This window comes from Callorhinus ursinus, unplaced genomic scaffold, assembly GCF_003265705.2.
Source record: "Callorhinus ursinus isolate GAN/ISIS: 27379988/994484 unplaced genomic scaffold, GSC_fseal_2.0 scaffold5, whole genome shotgun sequence".
NCBI classification, from domain to species: domain Eukaryota; kingdom Metazoa; phylum Chordata; class Mammalia; order Carnivora; family Otariidae; genus Callorhinus; species Callorhinus ursinus.
The window spans coordinates 46053329-46080497 of record NW_027397067.1 but is presented as its reverse complement, the minus strand read 5'-3'; the positions used below and the strand labels follow the sequence as shown (position 1 = coordinate 46080497).

Here is a 27169-nt window from a genome sequence, read left to right as displayed (position 1 = left end):
TGAAAGGAAAAAATTATCGATTGAGAGTCTTTAACTGATTAAAAAATGGCAGAATCATAATAGGGGGAAAGACTAAGACTTGTTGGGCTTGCATATTTCTTCTCGCTGCTTTTTCCCTCTGAAAAGATGAAATGTTTACTATCAGCAAAGCTCACACAGGTTCTTCATTTCTGCAATGGATGCTTAGACAATCTGATACATAACTAAGTTGAAGCTTTGGCAAAGGAAAGCCATAATACTTGGAAAAAATTTCTGGGAATATGTTACTTTCCACACAGATGTGGTACATTAGTCACAAAAATGTGGGCATGGTCTCCTATGCATGTGTAGAGAACCCATATTCTCCAAAGCTTTTAAAAATAACATGCATCACTTTGCTAAACAGAGAAAACCCCAAATATTATGATGCCCATCAAATTCTTCATCCTCTCACATTTTTGTTTGTGCTTCGCTTACTATTAGAAGTGATAACATAGAGTGCCTAGTAAAAGATCACATGCAGACAAACTGTAAACTGTTCTAGGATGTGCATACCTGTTGCCAAGCTTGTACTGCAGTATTTAGAGAATGAACCACATGTTGCCCAAAGTTGACAAAGACAGAGTCCATTACAATGGTGCAGTCAAGCAGCTTTTCTCCCGCGTCGCGGGAAATGGCCATCTGCCCGAAGATGCTGAAGGGTTTCACCATGCTTTGCATCGTGACATTTCTGCACTCGAGAAGTTTACAGTCCACTTGAGCTGAGAACCGGATCTCCTGACACACAGGACTATTGTTCCACTGCCGGAGATACATGTGAGGTTCTTTGAAGGAAATAATCATGTATTCTAGTTCAGATGGCACATTTTTATCGGAAATAAATGGCTGTAGGTATTGTGGCGGAGCTGTTGGAAAACAAACAGGAAAAAACAGCAATTGAGATGAGCCAATATTTTATGGAAATAAAGAGATGACGTTTAAATTATTCACTTTTTAAAGGTTACCGAATTAGCTATTTGCAGTTTAATAAATGCAAACACTCTCTTGAAGGCGTTATACTATTTGAATTACCATTTGATATTTGCCAACAAAATGGTTTTGTTCAATCAGCATGCCTCAAACATATATTGTCTAAAGTTCACCTTCACTTTCACAGACAAAAATTTGATCACAGAAGACAACAGATAAAATGAAGAGGAGGCAAATATCGAAGGAGAGTTTTATGAAATGCTCTGTATCTACCAACCAAATCTCAAAAACAAAAACATGACTCGAAAAGAGTTAGAAAAAGCAGGTTAAATTCCATTTTTTGCTGAAAGGGCAAGATGCTTAATAGCAGCTGTGTTTAGTTCTAATCTGATTTTTTAAATCTGATTTTTTTTTCCTTTTTCCATTACATGTTAGGTTGAAAACCTGAATAAAAATGTACTAACTAGGAAATATTTGGTATAGACTTTTAGGAGTAATTATTCATGTGACATTGGCAAATTTATAAAAGACGACTTTCGGTGGTGGGAAAATTTAATCTTCTACCTTACCAACTTGTTAAAATGACAGTTCTTTAAATTTCTTGAGAATTTGCCCATCCTTTGTAGAATGTATTCATGCTTTTGGAATCAGGTAATATCGAATACTTTTGGAATCTATCCATCATTAATGTAGTAGCTCAGGACACAGAACAGAAACAGATGTATTTCTTTTAAAAAGATCCTAATTGGAATAACAGTAAAACCTGCAATTTTTCTAACTTCCTTGAAAATTCTTATTAGGAAGCATGCAAAATCATGCTAGTTCAATAGTACTGGTAATTTATATTATAGGTCCATATGATGGTTCAAAAGTAAGGGGTACATCTGTTAGATGAAGTCAGCTTCAGAATAATTTTGCCAGTGCTCATTGTTAGGGGAAATGAATGCCTCTTCTAAAAATTCCACCACCACATGGGTGGTAGTTAGTAGGGGGAAAGAGCTTTGGGTGGTGGAAGTGATTAGCAATCACAGCACTTTAAAACATCACTAATACTGCAATACACAGAATAAAAACCCTTCCACGCCTTTTTACTTCTGGGCAAAAATTGATAAAATGTGTCTTGAGAACACTCAAGAAAGACAGTAAGTATTAAGTGGTTGCTATTCAGATGCTAAAGGAAAGAATACCTGTGCCTAGTTGATCAAGGTGATGACAAAGATGGAACTCCAGGTGAGCAAACTGGAAGGAAAGGCAAAGAGACGGGACAAACCATGGGGTAAAACAGGAGTCGACTCTGGTACAGGCAGCCAGGGCTGTTGGAGTTACAAGTTGGTCACAAGTGCTTTGAGAACCAGATTCACTTGCAGAGCTATGGGAAATAAATAATAAAAGAAGATCAATGACCTAGATTTCCCAATACCGTACAAGTAAAATGTTTTTCAATAAGGGTTTTTAAAGCTAGCACCCATAATCCTATAGTTAATATATTATCATGAAATCTTCTGTATTGACTCACACAAACTAGTTGTTTTTTAAAAATTAAGTTCATGTTGATTATTGTCTGTAAGTCATTAGCAGAAAAATTTCAAAGGATGCCTCAAACCCCAGGTCGTGTTGACCTACTTCCAACCCAATTTTCTTCCATCTTCATCTCATGCAATTTATGGACAACTTGTTCTATTAGTTTAAGACCAACACAATTTGGAGTATGACTCTGCTGTTTAAAAACCCAATACAGGGGCACCTGGGTGGCTCAGTTGGTTAAGCGACTGCCTTCGGCTCAGGTCATGATCCTGGGGTCCCGGGATCGAGTCCCGCATCAGGCTCCCTGCTCAGCAGGGAGTCTGCTTCTCCCTCTGACCCTCCCCCCTCTCATGTGCTCTCTCTCTCTCATTCTCTCTCTCAAATAAATAAATAAAATCTTAAAAAAAAAACAAAAACCCAATACGCAGGGGCGCCTGGGTGGCTCAGTTGGTTGAGCGACTGCCTTCGGCTCGGGTCGTGATCCTGGAGTCCCGGGATCGAGTCCCGCATCGGGCTCCCTGCTCTGCGGGGAGTCTGCTTCTCCCTCTGACCCTCCCCCCTCTCATATGCTCTCTCTCTCTCATTCTCGCTCTCTCAAATAAATAAATAAAATATTAAAAAAAAATAAAAACCCAATACGCAAACAATGAATCATGGAATGCTACATCAAAAACTAATGATGTAATGTATGGTGATTAACATAACATAAAAAATAAAAAAAAATAAAAAAAACCCAATACTTTCAGCATCATCATAAAATGTTTCACTTTGTTTTACTTTTCCAGATTGTCCATATCCATAGGGCCATGAGTTAGTCAATCCTCTTTATTGGAGACTCACTAAATACTATACTAGGTGCCATAAAAGTTATGACCATGTCCAGAAGAACCAAGGTCCCATGGACACTTACACTGCATGAGTCCTCTATTCACTTGCCCATCCTCCTACCACCATTTTAAACAAGTAAAATCTCATTAAAAGGAACAGTGAAGGCATCGGTAGGAGGGAAGAAGCTGGTACGTGGCAGCTGCTGATGTGCGTGTGAAACATGCTGCCTAGCTGCCTTGCATCAGTGCTGGCAGAGGCATCATGGGAACTGGGGAGTGGGATGGCGCAAGGGACATTATGGTGACTGCAGATCACTGAGTAGATGCTGCCCCATTCTCTCTCATCATCCTCTGCCTTCTTCTTTCCAAATCCGAAATTTGTTCTAGAGCTATGGGAGCCTGGCTTCCAAGTCCCTGAGGGGCCTAGAGAAGAAACACTGATTTACAGTATCCTAGGGAGAACTATGACAAGAAAAACTAAGGAAATAAATCCTTGGTTTTATATCACCATCTAATCGATGATATAAAATACGTAGACATTTAGAAACATCATCAAACAGAACAACCACCCAGGTACAGGAAGGTTGGAAGTGCTGCCAGAGTAGAAACAGAAGAGGAACTCAGGATGGCGTGAGGTGCATCACGGGGGATTGTCAGAGTGTGAATCTTCAGCTAAGTTTTGAAAGAGGTTGTGAAAAGCCTGGTGAAAATGAAAGCTAGGAGCATTCCAACACGTTTATTGAGTATTACAATTTTAAGAAGTTTATAGTTATATAGTAGTATTTACTGCAGTGTTAGTAAATCTCCAGTGCCTACAAAGAAAATACAAACTCTGGGGCAATTTGTTACTGATTAAATGTTATGTGCAAGGAATGCATCTAAGTATATTCTAAAGCTTCTATAAATGGGCATGTTAATTTAAATAGCCTTCTAGGAATTTATCTGTGAAGTTACAAATAACAGATTTCATCGACTAGGTAAAATTAAAACTTGTATTTATTCAGAAAGAGCAAAACGTATTAGTTGTACATGTGTTTTATACATTTAAACTACTTTCAGAAGTTGTTAGAAATAGGGTACAATGTTAGTCAAAATATTATTAAAAATCCAGGCGAGAGTTCTATAAGATTAGTTTTAAAACAGTGAGTACACAATTTGAGGTGTTTATCTGAAGCATTTTTCTTGCCAACTACAATTTCTGACACTCTTGATTTTCCAAGATTTATTTTTCTATCTGGAGAGTAGCAGATAGTATAACATATTGAAAAAGGCTGCTAAAACAGGAGTATGTGCTATAATTTTTATTAATAACAAACTGATTAATTCTTTAGTTCTTCCTACATTAAATATACATATAAATTTTTAAAAAGAGATTTTTTTGGCTTATATAGTTAACAGACTCAAGTAGTTAGAAATACTCTTTCAATCTTAAAATCCTAACTAAAATGGTTGAGTTAAGCTATATTTAAAAATTCAGACTTACTAAAAAATTAGTCATACCAAAATTAAAATTTCTTAATCACAAAATTAATATGGTATATACAAACTGAATATACTTTAAATGTATTTTGATCAGTAAAATGATAGTTTTTCGATACTCAACTTAATTTGATCATCATTATATATCATTTTAAAAGCAGCATATATATGCTTACCTCTTACACCAGGACTAAAAAGATGTAAGTGTACTAGAGCTAACCAGTCATAAATAGGAGAGGGATGACCCTGCTAGGGACACTTAGAGCAGCTATGTTTGCATAATTTCCTTAATTAGGTACAATGAACTCTGATCCAGATGCCAAAAGGAAAAAGATAATTTATGAGAAGTGTAATCAGTAGAAATAGAGAAGAAAGTAAAAGTGGTAACTCCTGGGGTAATACCTCTCAAACAATAATACACAGAACTCCAGATTCAGTAGTTAGCTGAACTATCCCTAAGATCCTAATGGAAACTCAAATTCCTGGAAATATTCTAAAAAGTAGAAAATATGGCAGGAATTTTACATATCCATATCTGCATTTTAGCTGAAAGGTAACTTACCAACTGTCCTATAGGGGGGTGCCTATAGATGGGTATCAACTCTTTAAACGAGTATCTTAGTAAGTCTGTGTTTTGATTGATTAATAGGCACTGCTGGGACCCTGGCACAATCCTTGAAGATTCACTCCTGGTGCCATTCTCAGGTGAACCCCTATAGCAGCGCAGGTACCCAACAATCTGACTTAACTGATGAAGGCTTGAGCTTTTCTCTGGATCTCTCCATAGTAAGAAGGCTTTTATAATACAGCAAAATACAGCAGAGAGATTAAGCAGAGAATAACTGGGTAAAAGACCCTAGTGAAGATACTTGCATTTCTATCATTTATATTATAACCTTCAGCAAATTGTATTACCACCTGGCTAAATCTCATTTTTTTCCATCTGTAAAATGAGTACAGTAATTGAACAACTCTGAGTATTAAAGGAGATGCTGCATACGAACTGTTCAGTATAATATCTAACACTCATTAACAGAAAAAAATGCCATCCCTCTTTTTCTGGCTGGTAAACAGGGTACCATACTGGTCACGTATATCAACGTTAATTGTTGGTGATTGCCTTTAGGTCCCAAGATGGGTCTTGTAACATCACACTGACATCCACCTCATTGCGGCATGGTCTCTCAACACTGGTTCACCTAATCTCCCTCCTTCCTCCTGCAAAAACACTGTTCTGACCATTCTGGGAGACAGCTGCACGGGGGAGGGTGCCTGTCTCTTGCACCAAGTCCTCTCTAGGCCCTAGAATCACCATTTTTTAAATGCTTTAACTCTAACCCAAAGTAAAAAATACACTTTTATTGTATTCTAGGTCACATATAAAACGGGTGGAGGGGGGAGGTAGGTTTACTAAAAATATGACACATGCTGATATTTTAAAAATTGTCATGAAATATATAGATAACATAAATTTACTATTTAACCCAAGGGCACAGTACATCCTCACTGTCGTACAACCATCAGTGTCTCCATCTCCAGAGGTTTTTCATCTTCCTGCACTCAAACTCTATACCCCTTAAACAAGAACTCCCCATCCCCCTCTCCCCCACTCCCTGATGAACACCATTCTACTCTGTCTCTAAAAATTTGCTACTCTTGGTATCTCATCTGGAGATACCAGATGGTATTGGAATGGAATTATACAATATTTGTCCTTTTCACACCAATATTTATTTTATTAAAAAAATTCCAGCTACAACCTGCTAAATTGATTTCATGACCCACTAACTGGGTTGTAATCCATGGCTTAAACAAACACAACAGGCTTAAATAGGCCCTCAGGTAAAGGACTCCTTTATATCTGACTTTAAAAAGAGAGAATCTTCCACAGTTCACAGACTAAGCACCATGACACAAAGACTTCTGAGTCATTTTAATATCATCAGCCTAGAACTTTAGGTGAGCCCCGAGGAAAACTGATTATTTTAGAGAATGTGTACATGGAAAAGGACTTGCTGGCAGAAGACCAACTCCTGGTGTTACATAGAGTTCAGTCATCAACTAAAAGGAAATAGTAAAAGGCTTCAAAAAGACACTTGGGGAAAAATACAAGCATCCCTTCTACCCAAGGTAGAGAAGGCAAAACTCAGGTTTATCCCCGGTAAAAAATATTCTTGTTTACACCTAAATGGTTTACGAAAATCAAGAGTTTTAAAAATGGTACTCAACAAATTTAGGTACATCTAAAAGTACACATCCAAGCAGCCAAATAGAAGGGAAGAGAATTTGGAGGCCACAGTCATCTTCTTGGTAAGAGAAAGTTCAACTGGTGGAGAGAAGAGAAACAATCCAGAGACTTGATCATCACAATGCTCTTCATCTAATTCCTCTGCTGTATTATCTATGCAAGAATCAAGGCTTCAAAAAATGAAAAGCATCTCCTCTTTGGAAAAAAAAAAAAAGCTGTTGACCACTGTCTCAAAGATTACCAAATATGAGTGGATGGGGGCTTCTTTTATAAGATCTTTAGGGAGTAGGAGAGAATACTTTGTTGTGGCACATTCAAAAATGAAAGTACTCCAAAAATCTCACCGGAGTTTCAATTTTCATTGCGTGAAGAAAGAGCACCCTCAGCCACTTCTTTTTCTAAGATGCCTTCTTCTATTAACCACCATTTTGGGGGTGGGGATAAAAAGTCCTTATAAGTCATCTGCTTTCACATGTTCTAATGTTGTGAGAAATGACCGCGCAATATGCACAACAAACCCTCAAAGATTTGACACAGGTGAACACAGTTGAGCATTATCAACTGGTAATAAAGTTAACTGAACCTATATATCAAGATCTGCCATTATTATGGTGTTACATGATAGCTGCCTGTAATTTGTATAACTGTATACAGTCACACACTTCTAGGATTTCGTCATTTGGCGTGAGGGTAAGGGGTGTGCAGAAACAAACTAGATGGCTGTTCTGATCCATCAGAAGACATCGAATTGATTCCAAACCCCGGGAACCTAGGAGAGTGGCCCAAAACCTGAGAGTTGGGCCCACCACTTTGTTGCCCCTTTTTTCCTTGTAGGGCCAGTTACTGGGTAAGAAACTACATATTGCAAATAGAGTGTGCAGTTGCTGGCTACCTTGTGTCTGCTCACTAGACCCATACTTTCTGCCCTTCCACATCCTCTTCTCTGCTGCTGGACTGCATCAACAAGATGCTCTGTCCTCTGAGAGGACAGTGGAGTGAGGGTATGTATTCCCCCGGCTCCTGCAGGCCTAAGAATGGGATGGTTCCCCAGGATTCCTAGCCCCAGGGTTCCGTACCATCCCTTAATCCTGCCCACACTTCTGGAAATAGTCCTTTCATTAAACTCTCTACAATCTTCAGGTTTGAGTTTGCCTTCTGTTTCTTGTCAGGACCTAAATGATGAAGGGGATTTATTTAGGCTTAAGCAATGGGCATGGGCAATACATTCATGATTAGATTAAAGATAAATAGCTGGAAAAAAAAAGATAAATAGCTGAAATGGATATCTTGATCAGGGCTTAAAAGCTGTATCTCTTGCCTCCAGTCCAGTATGCAGCAAATAGGAGAAGTCTCCTAAAACGTCAATACTGTAGTGGAAACTAAGCTTGAAGTTACTCTACTTCAAATGCTACCTTCAAAAAAGAACAATCATTACCAATCATTCCTTTTCATGTGATCAAGCAAATCACTGGTTAAAGATGGTGGGATGTAATTATTACAAATACACAGGCATTGAGTTAAAGATAATATACCTGTATGGGATAAACAGACTAAGGTTTAAGAGATTGGCTCTTTTGTCTCCAGTCCTTTGTAATGAAGGCTACCTGCTACCCTTTGGACCGGTTAGCTCCCATTCATTCCTTAAGGCTTCAGCTTAGAAATCAGTTTCTGAAAGCCAAATACCTAGTTGGTGATGGAGCCAGGACTTAAATCCAGGTCTTCTAACTTGGAACTCTCTATTAAATAGTGCTTCTATTTACATACATATAGTGATGCCATTACCACTGAGCTACCCTACCCTGTTGCAACTTTATGCCAATTGTGGGCAAGATGCTCTTTGCTTTTTCTTCCTCTTTTTTCTTATCAAGATTAAGCTTCATAGGACTTATTTTTATGAACTTTCTTCCTGGAATGCACAACAGTCTGATGCATATCCTTTTCAAACCACTGAGAATATTACTTATAAGGTAATCTCTAATCATAAAAGCGGCAGGTTTTTGTCCAGTTCTAAATTTCTCATGACAGAATATACTGGAGCTAACTGCAGCAGTTTTCCTTCTGCATGAAATGCTGACATATTATTGAAGCACTAATGTTTTCTTTTTAGAAATTAGAAAAAATTTATTTACTGTCCCTTTTGAAAAGTGTCTTAGTAGGATCTTATGAAGTTGACTTTTAAACCAACTCTTTAAATTTAATTTCATAAATATCAAATTCTATCTGAAAAATGGTTAATGTCAAACAAAGCAAGATCAATTGTGAAATATTAGGTAACTTGAAAAATCCCAGGTGAGGACAAAAGATCTGTGATTACAATGTCAAAAGCTTGGTGAAAAATTGCCTGAATTTGACTGTCTGCATAAATTTCCATTCCCTAAAGGTTCCACATTTCTGTTGTGCTAAGCTTACCACAAAAGTAATTTTTATGAATGTTTCAGATTCAGAGGAATTAACCTTGTCGAAAATGCTTCTTTCAATGCTGAAAATGCATTCTTTTATAATTAGAATCAAGAAATGATTTCTACCTTGATACTATTAATGAAACTCAGATTAAAAACATTTTTGTCACTTACAGCTCTATTTTCTGAGATTTCCTGGTTTCTGACTAGGTAACCTGTACTTAGAATAGGCAATCTTCCTATGCATTTGCTAACTCACGGGATGGGTATTCTTTTCATTGCAGCATTCCACATATAAGTGAAATTAAGATTCCACTCCTCCAATATATTTTTGCTAGTTATAATCAGTAGGTAATATAAAAGGAAGGTAATTATTCTTGAAGAGCCACATGACCTAGAAACAGGATATATAAAGTATAAAACATATTATTAAGCACACGAAGTAATCACTGGAAAAGACTATGAGGCTACTGTTAAAATGTTAGAGAGGTTATCAGTGTGATATGACCATGGGTGATGGCATTCTCTTTATTTTCCAAATGCTCTTCAATGAACATATAGTATTATTAATAAAAAAAAAAGAGAAAGCGTTCACAAACTCTTTATAATAGAAAGTAGGAATCAGAACATGAAATGATGTGCTATGATTATAACCTTGTAAAGGTATACATACAGTCACGGGCAAAAATAAAAGTAACACAGAAAAGAGAAAACAGTTGATTTGTGGGATGTTATGAATGATGGATGTTTTTTCTCTTTGTTAGTGCCAGAATGTTGTTTGGGGAGAGAAAAGGAGGGATTATATAAAAGGAGTAAGAGAACACTAAAGCCAGCTCATCAGGAGAACTGGAAGGTAGGACACTGAGAGTGATAGACAACAAGGTGGGCCTGAGCCCATGGTACACGCATTATCATATGACCCAAGAAAACTATCCCACTGACTGTGATTTAGTATCTTTTTCTTGTCTTTTGTGGGAGCGTGAACAGAAAGGCTTAACTAATAGGGATATGTAAATGAGAAGATGTGCTGAAGAATGGGTTACTGAAGCCAATTTTTTTTCTACTCTTAAGTTAGTGGATGTATCAAGCAGGCAAATATTGAAAATAGGGACAGTCTGGCCCTCTTTTGCCACTAACCAGATATCCTGCAGGAGATGTGGGATAGGAAATTGTGAGGACATGATACAGAACACCTGAAGTCTATAGCTCTAGAGATTCATTATTGGCCAAATACAATGTAGAGCTATCTAGAAATCCTTTGGATAGACGTCATTTTGGTTAGCCAAGTTTTTCTAATGTCTAGAGATCTTTTAAAGTTTTTTTTTTTAAACCACTTAAGAGGGGTGCCTGGGTGGCTCATTCTGTTAAGCATCTGCCTTCGGCTCAGGTCATGATCCCAGGGTCCTGGGATGGTGTCCTGCATCAGGCTCCCTGCTCAGCAGGGAGTCTGCTTCTCCCTCTCCCTCTACTCCTCCCCCACCTTGTGCTCTCTCCCTCAAATAAATAAATAAAATCTCTAAGAAAAAAATAAAACCACTTAAGAAATAGTTCCAAAATTTATCTTTTTAGAAGGAGACAATACAATTTATTTAACCTCTCTCTTAATGCTCCAGGGTTATCATTAACATATATTGTTTACTGTGTCATTAACAGTCTGTTGAGGAATGGGGGCGCCTGGGTGGCTCAGTCGTTAAGCATCTGCCTTCTGCTCAGGTCATGGTCCCAGGGTCCTGGGATCGAGCCCCGTATCGGGCTCCCTGCTCGGCGGGAAGCCTGCTTCTCCCTCTCCCACTCCCCCTGCTTGTGTTCTCTCTCTCACTGTGTCTCTGTCAAATAAACAAATAAAATCTTAAAAAAAAAAAAAGGAATCTGTTGAGGAATTAATGGTTCTTTTCTTTATATTTTTTGTTCAGGATGGCTTGATTTTTTTTGGTAGTTTGTTTTTTGCACTTTTTGTTTTTATACTTAAGGAACAGGTTATTACTGTGAGGGCTCACAGGGCTATATTATGCATACAACACAGGATTTTTAGTACTCAGACTTTGCTATATCAGCTTGTCTTATGTCCTAGTTTCCATCTGTAGTTCACACAGATGCAGCTGCTAGCCAGCTGAGATCCGGCTAAGTGAGGGGTCACTAGATACGAGGACTTGATGAATATTTCCCAGTATAATGTCACTATTTCATTTTTTGCTGAGTTACCTTTGGTCATCAGCACCATTTTGACTGCTGTTCAGGACAATTCTCCAAAGATCCGAGGATACCAGTTTCTTCTGGTCACTCACAAGATTGATATCCGGCAACTGCAGTTCACACACTTTGCTTTCAGACAGACTGAATTCTTGAAATGCAACAAAAACCTTCTGGAGTTCATCCCAGTATTCCAAACTGCACGGAATCTATATTAAAATAAGGAAGATTTTAGAAGTTGCAAATAGAAACTATGATACAGTTCTATATTTGTTGAAATGCAAATTAAACCATAAAAGTTATAACATAAGACTTTTAAAAAGGGGTAAAAAGGGGTAAGTCTGTAGAAGACAGTAGTTTAGAATTTCTTTTCATAGTTATATTCACCCTGTTTACCTACTTTTTTAAATTATTATGTTATGTTAATCACCATACATTACATCATTAGTTTTTGATGTAGTGTTCCATGATTCATTGTTTGTACATAACCCCCAGTGCTCCATGCAGAACGTGCCCTCTTTAATACCCATCACCAGGCTGACCCATCCCCCCACCGCCCTCCCCTCTAGCCTACTTTATTTTAAAAGACCCATTCAAGAATAATATGTGAAAACAGCCAAGAAAGTTTTTAAATAAAAGAGAAAAAAGGAGGAACAAATTCTACCAGGTGTTAAGTGTATTTGAAGGCTATGGCAGTTAAAAGATAAGGTTTGAGTAGTAGCCTACAAAGAGATTAAAAGAAATAGAATAAAAAATAGTATAAGATATAAGTACAGATAAGTTTTAGTATATAAGGAAGATATCATTTCGAACAAGTAGGGAGAGACAGGAAATGTGGTTGCAAGAACTGTCTAGCCATTTGGTAAAACCAAAATGGGTCCCTACATCATTCCTACATGAAAGTAGATTCCAAAAGGATCAAAATGTTAAAGGCCAAAACTGAAAGCATAAGAGAAAAAAAATCGGTTAACATTTTTATCATAATAGGGCAGCTTTTTATAAGTATGACATGAAACCCATTGAAGAAAAAAAAAACCCATAAAACTACAGTGGATAAAATCAAATTAAAAAAAAAAAAGGCAAACTAGGGTAGGATAGGTGATATTCAATGATAGATCCAGGAATAATTGTTGTGGTAGCAGAGAGTGCTTACAAATCAATGAGAAAATGATAAATAAGCATACAGAAAAATAAGAAAAGGAAGATGTTGGAAAAGGCAATTAGCCATGGGCCCTGAACTTCCCTGCCACGTTATTGCTAGGTATGAACAGGAGGCAAGGCCCTGAAAGCTGTTAACTGAGGCTAGTTCTTAGGTTGTGTTTACAGAGAACAACCTTGAGGGATGTGGGAAAGTCTCTCTCCAGGACAAAGAGCAGACTCACTCTAAAGGGGGTGGTTTTGACAAGCTCCATGCTCCTTGGCTGTGCCACATACCTACTGCATGCATACCATCTCCCTGAGGGCCCTTCTGCATTGCCCTCGTGGGACCTGGGGGCAAGAGGAACCAATGCAAACATGGTGCTCATGTTACTTGTGCCTGGAGTAATAGTGTTGTTTCTGACCCATGAGTCTTATGTCTTCTGCCAGAAGCCACAAAACACTAGCAGGCTGATTCATTAGCTTGCATATGGTAAATTCGCAGACTCTGACAGTAATTAGTTCACAGAAAAACAAAAGTAACTGGCCAGTAAGCATGAAAAGATACTCAACTTCACTAATACTTAAATTGAAATTCAAGTTAATATTGTTCCTGTATTTTCTCTCAGCCTAAAATACCTGTACACTCCTTCATTTCTCATTGTCTCATATTTAAATCCTTCCCATCTATCAAGGTCCAAATGAAATACCACCTTTCTTTGAGTCTTTTCACCTCCCCAGATGGAGAAATGCTCTCCTTTTTCTGAACTCCAACAGTTTTTTAAAAGGGAATCTGTTTCATAGCTCTTATCACTGTATACCTCATGTTATAGTTATTTCTATACATGACATCTTCCCTGGTAGGCACATTCCTTGAGGGAATGATTTCCATTTGGCTAAGCTTTGGATTTTCATAGCACCTGGCAAAGTGTATGCAGTGAATGTTCAAAAAGAAAGTTGCTGAATGAATGAATGAATAATTCATGAATGAATGAATGAATTAATATACACATACTGGGCGATTCAGCCCATCTCTGACAACATTAAAAATTCTCCACAAAGAAGTACAGAAGATGAAAGCATGAACTTTGGAGTCAGACCTAATGGGATTTAATTCCTAGCTCCATTAGCTATGAGTTCTTGGGCAAATTAATTTCTCCAACATCAGTTTCTTTATTTCTAAAAAGGAGATAGTAACAGAACTATCTCAGGAATTGTGAGAATCAAAAGACAAAGCATCTCATATAATGGGTTGGGGTTGTGAGAAGAAAATATAATAGCACACAGTAAAAGCTTAAAAAATGTTAGCCATGTTACTGATTGGCTGTTTGAGTTCTAGTAATTTGGGGGTGGAGTCTTTTGGGTTTTCCACATAAAGTATCATGTCATTTGTGAAAAGAGAGAGTTTGACTTCTTCTCTGCCAATCTGACTACCTTTTATTTCTTTTTGTTGTCTGATTGCTGTTGCTAGGACTTCTAGTACTATGTTGAACAACAGTGGTGAGAGTGGGCATCCTTGACATGTTCCTCATCTTAAGGGAAAGGCTCTTAGCTTTTCCCCATTGAGCGTGATATTCGCTGTGGGTTTTTCATAGATGGATTTTATGAACTTGAGGAATGTTCCCTCTACCCCTATATTCTGAAGGGTTTTAATCAGGAAAGGATGCTGTATTTTGTCAAATGCTTTTTCTGTATCAATTGAGAGGACCATATGGTTCTTCTCCCTCCTCTTATTAATGTGTTCTATCACACTGATTGACTGGCGAATGTTGAACCACCCTTGCATCCTGGGGATAAATCCCACTTGGTCATGGCGGATGATCCTTTTAATGTATTGTTGGATCCTGTTAGCTAGGATTTTGTTGAGGATTTTGGAATCCATATTCATCAGGGATATCAGTCTGAAAAACTCCTTTTTGATGGGGTCTTTGCCTGGTTTGGGATTAAGGTAATGCTGGCCTCATAGAATGAGTCTGGAAGCTTTCCTTCTATTTTTTGAAACAGCTTCAGGAGAATAGGTATTATTTCTTCTTTAGTAGAATTCCCCAGGGAATCCATCAGGCCCTGGACTCTTGTTTTTTGGGAGGTTTTTGATCACTGCTGCAATCTCGTTACTGGTTTTTGGCCTATTCAGGTTGTCAGTTTCTGCAATAGCCAAACTGTGAAAAGAGCTGAGATGCCCTTCAACAGATGAATGGATAAAGAAGATGTGGTCCATATATACAATGGAATATTACTCAGCCATCAGAAAGAATGAACACCCAACTTTTACATCAACATGGATGGGACTGGAGGAGATTATGCTGAGTGAAATAAGTGAAGCAGAGAAAGTCAATTATCATATGGTTTCACTTATTTGTGGAACCTAAGGAACAGCATAGAGGACATTAGGAGAAGGAAGGGAAAAATGAAGGGGGTGGGGATTGCAGGGAGAGATGAACCATGAGAGACTATGGACTCTGAGAAACAAACTGAGGGTTTTAGAGGGGAGGGGGGTGGGGGGATGCGTTAGCCCAGTGATGGGTATTAAGGAGGGCTGTACTGCATGGAGCACTGGGTGTTACATGAAAACAATGAATCGTGGATCACTACATCAAAAACTAATGATGTATTGTATGGTGATTAATGCTCACAGAACTTTTCTGAAGCTTGGGTGTCTTTACCAGGAGATGTGAGGTTGTGATTAAGGGTCTTACTTGCCAGATTTCTTAACGATGGGTTGGGCTTGTGAGAAGAAAATAATAAGCCTTGAACCTGGATATTCAGGAACACTGTAATCATAGTTCAATATAGTTTTCTGCTGTACATCTATTAAAATGTGGCCCTCCGTGTTGGCTATGACTTAAGAGATAAAGGAATATCTCATTGCTTATCTCCCCTCTGGGCTGCCAATGAGTCAGTCCTTTGGTTTAGGACAGTCATAACCAGCGGTGGGTAAGATGTGGGAAGGGGTAAGATGTGGAAGAGGGCGAATGAGTTTAGAAAAAGCATATTTACAAACCTATTGTTTTTTTTGTAATGCAAATAACAGAATGTAAAGTTCAAAATTATATTCTTGGTAGACAGGTTACACAGAAAATAGAGTGAAAAGAAAAGACTTGTTTCTGGTATTGTCTCCAGAAGTTCTACATTAAAATTAATATATAATAGCTCATGAAAATTGGCTGTCACATTGGAAAGCAGAGCGGGGCTTTAAGGAAAAAAAATCTAGTAAGTTTTGATGTGCAAGGCGAGGGTTGGAATAGGTCCATAATATAAGGCAATCCAAGCTGGGAACCATTGTGGGAAGCCATGAGCAGTTTAAGGGCAATGAAAGTGGACTGTACCAACATTGGCACTTAGGGGAGGAGTTGTGAAGAGTTCAAAAAGAGAGATTTGGAAGAGAGCCAAAGACAAACTTTACTTAGTTCACAACTCTGTGTGAGGCTGGCTCTGTGGTTACATACTTCAATTTGAACATTACAGACAACTCTGAAAATTCAGAGAACAGAAAACTACTATAGAAATAAATCCCCAAATATGTCAGCTATGTGTTTGTCAGGATTTTCCTTTGTACACCCTATTTTCCTTGGTTAACAAAGGGGTATTAATAAATTCACTCTAAATAAACTTCTGTTGAAAAAATTTTACATTGTATGTCTGTAAGTACATTTGCAAAAGCATGTTTGATCCCTTCCCTCATTATAAGGATGTATTTATCTTCAAAACTTCTGATGAAAAGCTAAAATGAGTACAATTAGTATTTTAAAGGCAATTTTAGTCAATTGTCCATTCAGACACACATTGAGCCATATATTTATAAACCATACAGATAGAATCTTTGTATTTTATTTCTCCATCATAAAATGTCTTTCTGGTATGACACTCCCATAGGATGAAATCCCTAAGTCACTGCTCTACAACTTGAGCAACTTATTTAATGACTCTGAGCCTCAGTTTTCTCATTTGTGAAATGTAGGTAATAAAAACTATTGTTTTTAGGCCAGGTTAAGAATTTTTGACTTGACCTTCACGTCAATGGGATATCTTTGAAGAGTTTTAAGCAAAGAAGTAATGAGTCAAATGTATGTTTATTTTAAAAGCTTCTGGATACTGTATGGAGAGCGGATTAAAAAGGGGGCAAGCCTGGATGTGAAGGACCAGGCAGGAAGCAAGTACAACGGTCTACACCTAGGTATGGTTGGTGGCCGCAAAGTGATGTGTGGGAGATTCTTGGGACATAAAAATTTATCGACTGATTAGGTACAAGGAGAGGGAGGTGTCAAGGATGACTCCCAGGTTTCTGGCCCGAGCAACTGTGTGGACGCTGAGGTCATTTACTGAGTTGGGTAAGACTGATCTGTCCCACTGGGGAGTAGGTTTGTGGTATATGTGGGGTAGAAGAGGGGAGATCATGAGTTCATTTTTAGGCAAGCTGAGTTAGATGTAGCAATGAGCTAGCTATTCAAGTGGAAATCTGAAGTAAGGAATTGGCTCTTCTGAAGAGTGGAAGAGGGAGTTAATGTGTTGATACACAGCTTTAGGTTTGTCCAGCCTTAGCCTTTTGTCAGAAGAGTGTCATGGAAAGATAAAGCATCAAAGTTCAGGGTATTTATTTGCAAGAGGGTGTTTTAAATGATGAATTAAGAATATAAGCTGGTTAAAAGGGGATGAGAAAACAGAGTGAGCTGATGGACAGGGAGAAAGAAGGGATAGGTTTATTTATAGTTTAACAAATGACCATAGTGGAGCTTGCTGAGCGAGCAGGCTGGAGAGAGACCACAAGTGAGATGAGAGGCTGGAATGAGTGACTTAGGAGGCAGAACAGTTTGGGATGACGACAAGGTCCAGGGCTTGTGTGTGAGAGTGAGTAGTTACATGTTGTGAAGATCACTAGAGTGAGGAGATCAAGCTGGGGTGTTGGCTGGGTCATGTGTAAGGATGTTGATGTCAGTGGGGAGTGGGCTAAATGGGTGACGGGTACCGAGGGGGGCACTTGTAATGAGCACTGGGTGTTGTATGTAAGTGATGAATCACTAAATTCTCTTTCTGAAACTAATATTACACTATATGTTAACCAGAATTTAAATAAAAACTTGAAAGAAAAAAAAAAAGAAGCCATGGGCCAGAGACTTCTGAGAATTAGGGAGAGTGACCAAAAAGTTAGTAGATGACAACAACAAAGAGGAGTGAGGAGGACAAATAATTAGATGGAATGAGTCTCAAAGGAGCAGGGAGATTTTCCAGGAGGGTAGAAGAGTAAAGGCAAGTGGCACTGGTGAGCAAGAACATCTTATCTCCTGACCTTGAGGTAAAAAGAGATGTGAGGGAATGAACAGTCTCCACCTCAGAGGGTTACAACGGTGCACAGAGTTCCAGGGGAACGGCAAGATTTTTATCTAAGGTAAAGGGGCAGGGGAAATGCCTGAAGAAGAGATTGAGGTTTAGGGGAGTTCACTAATCACAGACCAAGTGTTCCAGAGTGCTCAGTGGGAGGGTTTGGGAGGTAGAAGAGAGGAGTTGGTGAGAAGAGGAAAAAGGGGTGCAAATCAGTGTCTACCCAACAGGGGATAATTCTCTGGGGCGCCTGGGTGACTCAGTTGGTTAAGTGTCTGCCCTCAGCTCAGGTCATAATCACAGAGTTCTGGGATCGAGTTCCACATTGGGCTCCCGGCTCAGGGCAGAATCTGCTTCTCCCTCTCCCTCTGCCCCTCCCCTCACTCCTGTGCGCTCTCTCCCTCTCTGTCAAATAAATAAATAAATAAAACCTTTTTTTCTTTTTTTTAAAAAGAGTGGATAAATCTCCTAGTTCGAGTAGTGACTAGGAGAAAGGAAAGAGAGGCATGTGTTGGAACAGAGTCCTGATTTAGGAGGGTTAAAGACAATGGTTGTGGTTCTAAAAGTTAGCCTACTGTTCCCTCCTGAGGTCTGGCTTGCATTCTGTGTGTACTCTGAGAAGGATTTTTAAAGAACTCCAGCCATTTCCCCAGTGAATTCATAGCACAAAGTCTGATATATAGTATACGCTTAAGAAAGTTTTTAAATTAATGAACGAAGATAGCTGCTGAAAAGTTAACACTTTTACCTTCCTAAACAGTCTCCTATTCTACAAAGATCTTGTTTTATACACTGAGCCCCTCCATTTTATCCTGAAATCACACCCACTTTTAACAAACTTCATTAGCTCACTAATCTTCCTTTGCCTTTCAGTTAGGAACTGACATTGCCCAGCTAATCTCTAGGTTAGTAGTAACACAATTAAACTAAAAATTGAATGCAGTCATATTGTGCTTCATATGGTAGCAATTAATTATTCTCAAGGAATAACTCTGGGCTCTGTCTTGTGTGATCTATTTAAATAACTTTATTATGTGCTTTTAGGTTTGAAAGAGATGATGTGAATGATCTTTAGTTACATATCTATAACTGAGGATTTATTATTAATGTCTGTGTTGAATAACTTGAAGGAAAGAGGTCTAGTCCAAGGAAGTTTGGTTGCCAAAAAATAGTTTAGAAAGCTTGAATATCTAATACTGAGTCATGGGAAGTGGGAACAAGTAAATTGGTTTCACTGGAAAACATTCCACATGTAACACATGGTATATTTCAAATGACTGTCAAGATTATATTTTTTTTTATATTTTGTTTTCCTATCCATTATTTGACAGAATCTAAAAAATTAGCCAGCCATACATAATAAACCGTACTCTAAGCATATGTGGTCTTTGCATATGAATATATTTTAGGTTGTGTATCTGCCAGTTGGTAAGAGTACATGTATTTTTGCACTTAAAATGTTATTCCACAATTTGTTTCCATTTGATGGCTAATTTGGGGAGATTTGCATGTGTGTTGGCTATTTAAAAATATTTCTGGTACAAAGAATATTTTGGCACTTAGTTTGTTTTTATTACTTAATAGCACTGCCAAGACTATTAGCAAGGTTGCAAGTGCCCATCTGTCCTCTTAGATAAATAGCTCTGATTTCTCTGTGCAGGGGCTGCTGAAGCTGGGCCATTGCCCCTTTGTCCACTCAGTCACACTAAGCAACTTAGGAAAGGGATACAGAGAAAGTGTCTTCCCTGTATTTATGTGTATAATAAAGAGTTGGTAGAGAAGAGGGGATCTAGCAAGTGATGTATTCTATCAGTCTTGCTTCAATTGTCTTTTAGTTTGTATTAGACAAAATAGAGGCAGAGTAGCTGTGTAGGGCTGGTTAGTGAGTACAAAGTTGGAACCTTCATTCAGGACTAAGTTATAAAAGGCTGGTTGTAGCAGAGGACACCAACTTTATTACTTCTCCCACCACATTTCCAGATTTCCCAGGATGCCAAGTCAACAGATGATTAGAGTACGGGAAGAACAAACTGCTTTTCCACCATCACCCCTATTTTTGTAACAATAATACTGATGGCAGCTGTGGTAGAAGAAACTACTTGTAAATAGCCCTTTACAATTTACAAAGATTTTTCTTATACACTATCTTAGTGAGGAAAATATTATTCCCATTTTAAAGTTAACTATGGCTCAGAGAAGTCAGGCATCATGTTCAAGAACACACATTTAATAAGACAGACCTACTGGCTATAAATCCTATGCTCTTCAAGTCATTACCTTTAAAGAAGAAAAACACACCTCATAACGTGTCATTTACAATTTCCATGTTCCCATTTCTTTAAAGTGGATACTTAGGAAGAAATCTGGTGGAAGAATGTGGAATCCATTTTGATCTTTATCATTTATCCCAGTCTTTTAGGTTACTTGATTTGGCAAATGTTTTCTCTTTAGGTTTTTTCTCTCAGCACTTTAAATATGTTATTTCTCTGCCTCTGGCCTATATGGCTGCTGATAAGAAATAAGTTGTTGATCTTAGTGATTATCATATATATATATGATGAGTCAAAAAGTTGTCTTTTGACAGTTTGATTGGGTTTGGTGTGGAAATCTTTGAGTTTATTCTACCTGGAGTTCACTGAGCTGTTGATCTGTACACTAATGTTTTCATCAAATTTGGGAAGTGTTCAGTCATTATTTCTTCAAATATTCTTTCTCTTTCCTCTCCTTCTAGGACTCCTGTCATGCATATCTTGATACACTTGATGGTATTCCTCAGGTCTCTGAGGCTCTGTTCATTTGTCTTAATTCTTTTTTCGTTCTGTTCTTCAGACTCAATAATCTCAACCAACCTATCTTTTTCTAAAAATTTTTATTGTTATGTTAATCACCACACATTACATCAGTTTTTGATGTAGTGTTCCGACCAACCTATCTTTAAGCTTATTAATTTTTTTCTTCCCTACTCAAATCTGCTGTTGAGCCCCTCTAGTGAATTTTTTCATTTCAGTTACTATACTTTTTAACTCTGAGATTTCTATTTGGTTCTTTTTTCTTTATAATATCTCTTTATTGATATACTTGGTGCAAAGTCATTCTCGTATTTCCCTTTAGTTCCTTAGACATGGCTTTCTTTAGATTCTTGAGCATATTTAAAATAGGTGGCTAAAGTCTTTGTCTAGCAAGATCAACAGCTGGACCTCTGAGGGACAGATTTTATTGAATGCTTTTCCCATATACCGGCCATACTTTGTTTCTTTGCATATCACACATATTTTTGTTGAAAATTGGACATTTAAAATGATACAAAATTTTATTATGTTAATGACTATTAACTCTGTTACTATTATATTGTTAATAAAGAGTGGCAACTGTGGAAATCAGATTCTCTTCCTTGCCCGAGGCTTTTTGTCATTGCTATTTGTTGTAATTGTTGTTTGTGTTTAGTAACATTTATGAACCAATTCTAAAAAGTATGTATTCTTTGTTGTGTGGCCACTGAAGTCTCTACTTGGTGAGCTTAGTGGTCAGTTAACGATTAGAGAGTTCCTTAATAGTCTAGAACCAATAAGCCCCTGAGTCTGCTGAGATGCTCTTTGTGCCTACTGAGGCATGCTTTCAACTCTACCTAGCCTTCCCTTCCTGCTTGCGCAGAGCCTTAAGGTTAGCCAGAGGTGAGAGTGTAGGGCCTTCTCGGGTCAGTGTCATGCATGTGCAGAGCCTGGGGCAAGTACATAGCCTAAGCATGCGTATGCTGCTTTGGTTTCCCAGGTACCTGCTGGAGCTTTTCAAAGCCTCTGTAAACATCTCATTCTGCAGCTTTTCCTTTTAAAGTTTACCTGTTATCCACTGCCTTAAGCAGCCTTAAAATTAATCAATTTCCTCAAATGCTTCCTGACATACACCCCTGGGGGGGGGTGGAACAGAGACTTTTCACACTGGAATATTCCTAGTTGATAACTTTTGAAAGAGTAATTGTTGTGAAACTCTTATTTTGTAACAGACAGTTATTTTACCTCATTAACCAATTAAAAGTATATACTGCATTTATAACAATATCAAAGTGGTATTAACACTGGATATATTCTCCAGGGGGAATGCACTGGAAAGATTAGAGATAGCTAGTTTGTAGAGTTTTTAATTGATGACTGGAATAGAGCAGATAAGTAAATAGTTAAAATATAGAAAGGTCTGAGCATGAAATAGTGGACTGAGGGGTGACTGGAAGAGACAATGTACATGTATAAATTGGTATAAATGGACAACAATATAATCATTAAAACCTGATAAGCTAAAAAAACAAAAACAAAAACAAAAACCCAGCATTGCCTTAATACAATACAGAAGTTTCTATTTATAATTATGACTGGACTTACCTGTACTTCTAAATATGAAGAACATTTCTTATAATCAGTTATTTATAATAACAACAGGAGAAACATTCATTACTGAGAACAAATGCCACTGAATGGAGATACTTTTCAATAGTTAGTAATTTAAAAATGTATTCTGATAGTGATATTTGCTGATTTTTTGGCTTTCTACTTCAAAGTATAAATCTATCATTTGATTATGACATAGAATACAAATATGTTTGCAATCTCAAATGTTTTTAGTTTATAATATTAATTTTTTATATGTATCTGCTTTTTAGTTGATTTTGAAGAAGGGAAAGAAAAACTTCTATAAATCTTCAACTAATAGAAGTCATACAAAAAAACCCCAAAAACTTAAAATATTGGAACCAGTTGAGAAACCACAAGTATTCAAATACAGGAAATCATGATTTTATAACATTTGAATGTGATCTACTCTTGGGAAACAAAGTTAACCAAACCCTATTTCTGTACAGGAAATATTCCAGCATACAGTTGTAATACATTGTGGTGAAGGTTACAGCCGCAGAGTTTTCACCTGTAACGCCCCACTGGTATTGTGGCTTACTGCACAGCATCAAGACTGCCTTCCTGTCCGGAAAACCCTCTAAGTACAAACAAGACTCTAAGTCCAGATTTTATTTTCCCTTGGTATCAAAATATGGTAATTTAAGAGCCCTGAGAAATACTTCTTAGCCTTTAAAAGGAAATATGTAACATTCTTTTATTAGGACCTATGTTTGGCTTGGTTTTTCAAAAAACTTAACATATGACCCAGTTATCTTATCAATTTATCAAGCTACCAAGTTTCAAGCAAATGCAGGTGTGTAATATGACATCTTTCAAGATAATATTTTTCCTTAAAGAGAAATAACAAAAATATATTAAGAATCTCTGAGTCAAAACTAACTTAAAGCAGGGGCAACTTTACCATTTTATGGTTTCTTTCAATAAGAATACAAGTCCTAAACTCAGTACTGTGTTCTAGTCTCATCTCTAACTGTTCAGGTATTTTACTCATTTGCATGAAATGATGAAATGTACATGGTATACTGTAAAGAACACTAATTGAGAATCAGGGAGAGTTTACTTCTTGTCTAAATTTAACTGCTAACTGATTTTGTCACCTTGAGTTGAAGTCATGTAACCAAGCTGGGCCTTAATTTTCTAATCTCTAAAAAATTCAGATGATGGGATAAGATTATTCTAGCTCTTCCCAACTCTACAGCAATATATAAATATATAATATATAAAGTAATATATACAAATACAGTAATAGATAAATATAGTAATATATAAATATAAGTGTATAAACATAGGGTTTGCTTAAGGTTTATATTTTAGGAAGAGAGTTCGTATTTTAAAGTGCACACTGTGTGCCAAAATTTACATGACTTTATTTTAATCCTAGTGGTAATTCTGTAAGTTAGTTAAGGATATATCCATTTTACAGATGAAGACAAGGAAGCTCCAAAGGGTTATACAACTTGCCAAGGATCTTAGTGATAATAAATTATAAAGCCTGGACTGTTGGATTCTAGAACCCAGGGAGCTTATTCACTTCATTATACTGATTCCCATATTTTAGTTACCTGATTGTGCAGGATTTCAAAACTATGCAACCTGACAAATAAGCAATGCTCATAAACCAAATACTTATACTGCAGTAATTTGCTATATGATTGTTCTTAAAACTAAAAAAGTTAAAAATACAATAATCATTGATAACCGCTCTTAACAACCCTTTACAATAAGAAAGAGAACTAGAGTACAGAGAGTGTAACCCTTAATAATTGGGAAGAAGTTAATGGGGATTACAGAATAACTTCTAAAAGTCTGAAAATATTTTAGGATGAAAAGCAAGCTTAGCGTATTTTATAAAGGACTGTCATAAATGTTTAAACTAGAATAGGGGTCAACAAACTTCTGGGAAAGACTAGATATCAAACACTTGAGGTATATATACACACATACACATTCAAATAATGTGCTCTCGGCTTCAACTACATGGCTTTGTCTATTGTAGCATGTAGGTAATAACTGAAAGTGTATGTCTGTGTTCTAATGAAGTTTTCTTTACAAGGACAGATGATGGGCTGTTTCTGGACTTCAGGCCATGTAGTTTGCTGATCCCTCGATTAGATGAATAGTGTTGTCCTTGCAGAGGTCCTTTAGAGTATGTCTGTTGCGAAATAATTCTATCATATTTCCACACATCTTAGAGGTAAAGGCATTGTCTTTGTTTCAGACTATCTTTTCAAGGATATATGTAGAGCACACAGCTATGGAAGACAGAGATAATGTCTCCCTACAAAGAAAAGGGCAGGCATGCTTACTGACCATTATAAAAGATCCAGGCTCCCCAAGTTCTGGGTTCCTCTCCTGTAATGTAACTTACTGTGTATGCTAGTGGTCACCGGGCTCTTTTCATGTTGCCCTAAAGAAATTGAGCCTTGAAAACCAGCACACATGCACTCTGTTGTAGGTAATAAGCTGTCGTTCATCTCTGATCCAGCACTTCGGTGTTTTCTATCAGTATCCATGGAAGTGTGGCAGACTAAGCTGTTAGACCGCAAATGAGGTAAAACTCAGATCCTTCACAATTTTTGACAATATTTACATTTATTTAATATATATTTTATATGTATCATATATATCACACACACACATAAATGTATGTATAAGAATGAGATTAATTAGCTTCTCAATTATACTTAATTCATTCACTGGTATTGTTTCTATGATAAAGGCAAGCTACTAATAAGCAGGCAAGAGTGACTCGTGATTTTGACTCTGATGGAGGTATGATGAGAAGAATTATTTGCAGGCACGTAACAGGAAGGAAAAAGAAAAAAATCTTAAAAAATTAAAGATACTAAGCCTGCCTAATCAGCTCCCGATTAAGGGGCAGACTCTACTGTGTAGTTTTCTTTCTCTCTTTTCTCTCTCTTCTCTCTTTTCTTTTTTTCTTTCTTTCTTTTTTTCTTTCTTTCTTTCTTTCTTTCTTTCTTTCTTTCTTTCTTTCTTTCTTTCTCTTTCTCTTTTCTTTCTTTCTTTCTTTCTTTCTTTTCTTTCTTTCCTTTCTTTTTCTTTCTTTCTCTTTCCTTCCTTCCTTCCTTCTTTCTCTCTCTCTCTCTTTCCCCTTCCTTCCTTCCTTTTTAAAAATATTTTATTTATTTGAGAGAGAGCGAGTGAGAGCAAGCACGTATGCGAGTGGGGGAAGAAGCAGAGGGAAAGGGACAAGCAGATTCTGCACTGGGCACAGAGGCCCCATGCAGGGCTCAATCTTGTGACCCTGAGATCATGACCTAAGCTGAAATCAAGAGTCAGATGCTTAACCAACTGAGCCACCCAGGCGCCCCTGTGTAGTTTTCAAAATAGTAACCTCAGTTGACCTCTGATATTCTGAGTAAGTGTCCTAGGAGAATAAATCTCAGTGTGTTAAAATGATATTGTATGCAAATTCCATTAACATTCCTAAGGAATTATGCCCAAATTCTGGCCCCTCCCTATCTTCCCAGACCACCTCCTACTTTTATACTACATATGCCTTTAGCTGCCACCAATTTGTCTCCATCAATGCTTCTTGAAATCTCATCCATCTTCCAAAACTATTTTCTTCACCTCCTCCCAAGAAAACAACAAAACAAAACACCCTTCTCAAATCATCCAAATTAGATGTGATTTCTCTTCTGAACTTCCAAAACGTACATAGCTCAAAGTCTTATGGCCTTTAGTAATACTATTTTGTGTTGTGGTTACCTATGCGTATTTCTGTACACGGAACTCCAGCTTGGATACCATTGTAACTTCCTGCCTCTCCTCAATGGAACTCTGTGCAGAATAAGCACATAATCCTAGCTGCTACTCTCTGTGTTCAAAACTTTTACCAGAAATATTGCAAGGGACTCCTTGTCTTCAGCCTGCTCATTCAGTAGCCTTTACAGATCTACCAATAGTATGTAAAGTAGTATGTAAAGACAATAGTATGTAAAGCCCAGTCTACAATGAATATGCAGGCAGGGCCTTACTATGGCAATTACTTTGAGGAGACAGTCTCAATGCATTAAGCTAATCTTATTCTGTTTTATCTTAGACTTTCACTCAGTCACAGTCAACACCCACTTAGTACTATGACAGGTACTGTAAGTCAAAGATAAATATCATACAAACTCTGCCCGCAAGAAGCCCAAAGTAAAGGAAGGAATCAGTAATATAAGTAGGCCTGGGGTAATATGGGTGTTCTAAAGAGGGGCAACATTCCCAGCCTGCATGGAGACAAAAAATATCAGGGAAGGCTTCCTTTAAGAAGGATCAAGAAATGAACATATAAAAATAACAAATTCATACATGTACAAAATTTGTTTTATCTTTTCAAGATTCAACTTAAGGCATTCCCTACCTGGAAATATTACATTATAAATGAATACAAAATTCATACCATTAAATTAAATGTGAAGTGTTGTATTTCAGATATACATAAATCCAGCTGATAAGAAGTGACAATGTAACTGGCACAAACCATTGGGGAGAATCTATTTTAAAAAATGGATAAAATGTATTTGTAGTTTCAAGTATAAACTTGAAAAATCAGGAAGCATTAATTTTTGTGTTATTAGATATGTAATTAAATTTTGTTCACAGCACATAAAACTACTTGGAATTTGAAAATACACGTTCAAATCTGATAAAGCAAACTTGAGTAGACTGTATAGATTTCTAAGACAA

The 27169-nt window shown here is 37.3% G+C and overlaps 1 protein-coding gene across 7 annotated transcripts in view; it reads right to left on the bottom strand.

The window, feature by feature from the left end:
* Positions 1-27169, bottom strand: part of VPS13B (vacuolar protein sorting 13 homolog B) — a 746502-nt gene that overhangs the window by 92051 nt on the left and 627282 nt on the right. For all 7 annotated transcript variants that reach the window (XM_025870900.2, XM_073893015.1, XM_073893019.1 and 4 more), the window contains 3 exons: positions 11628-11824; positions 2136-2317; positions 535-884 (listed from right to left, as the gene is read on the bottom strand). In XM_025870900.2, the coding sequence (XP_025726685.1) occupies positions 535-884; positions 2136-2317; positions 11628-11824 (729 nt within the window). The remainder of the gene's footprint in view (positions 1-534; positions 885-2135; positions 2318-11627; positions 11825-27169) is intronic.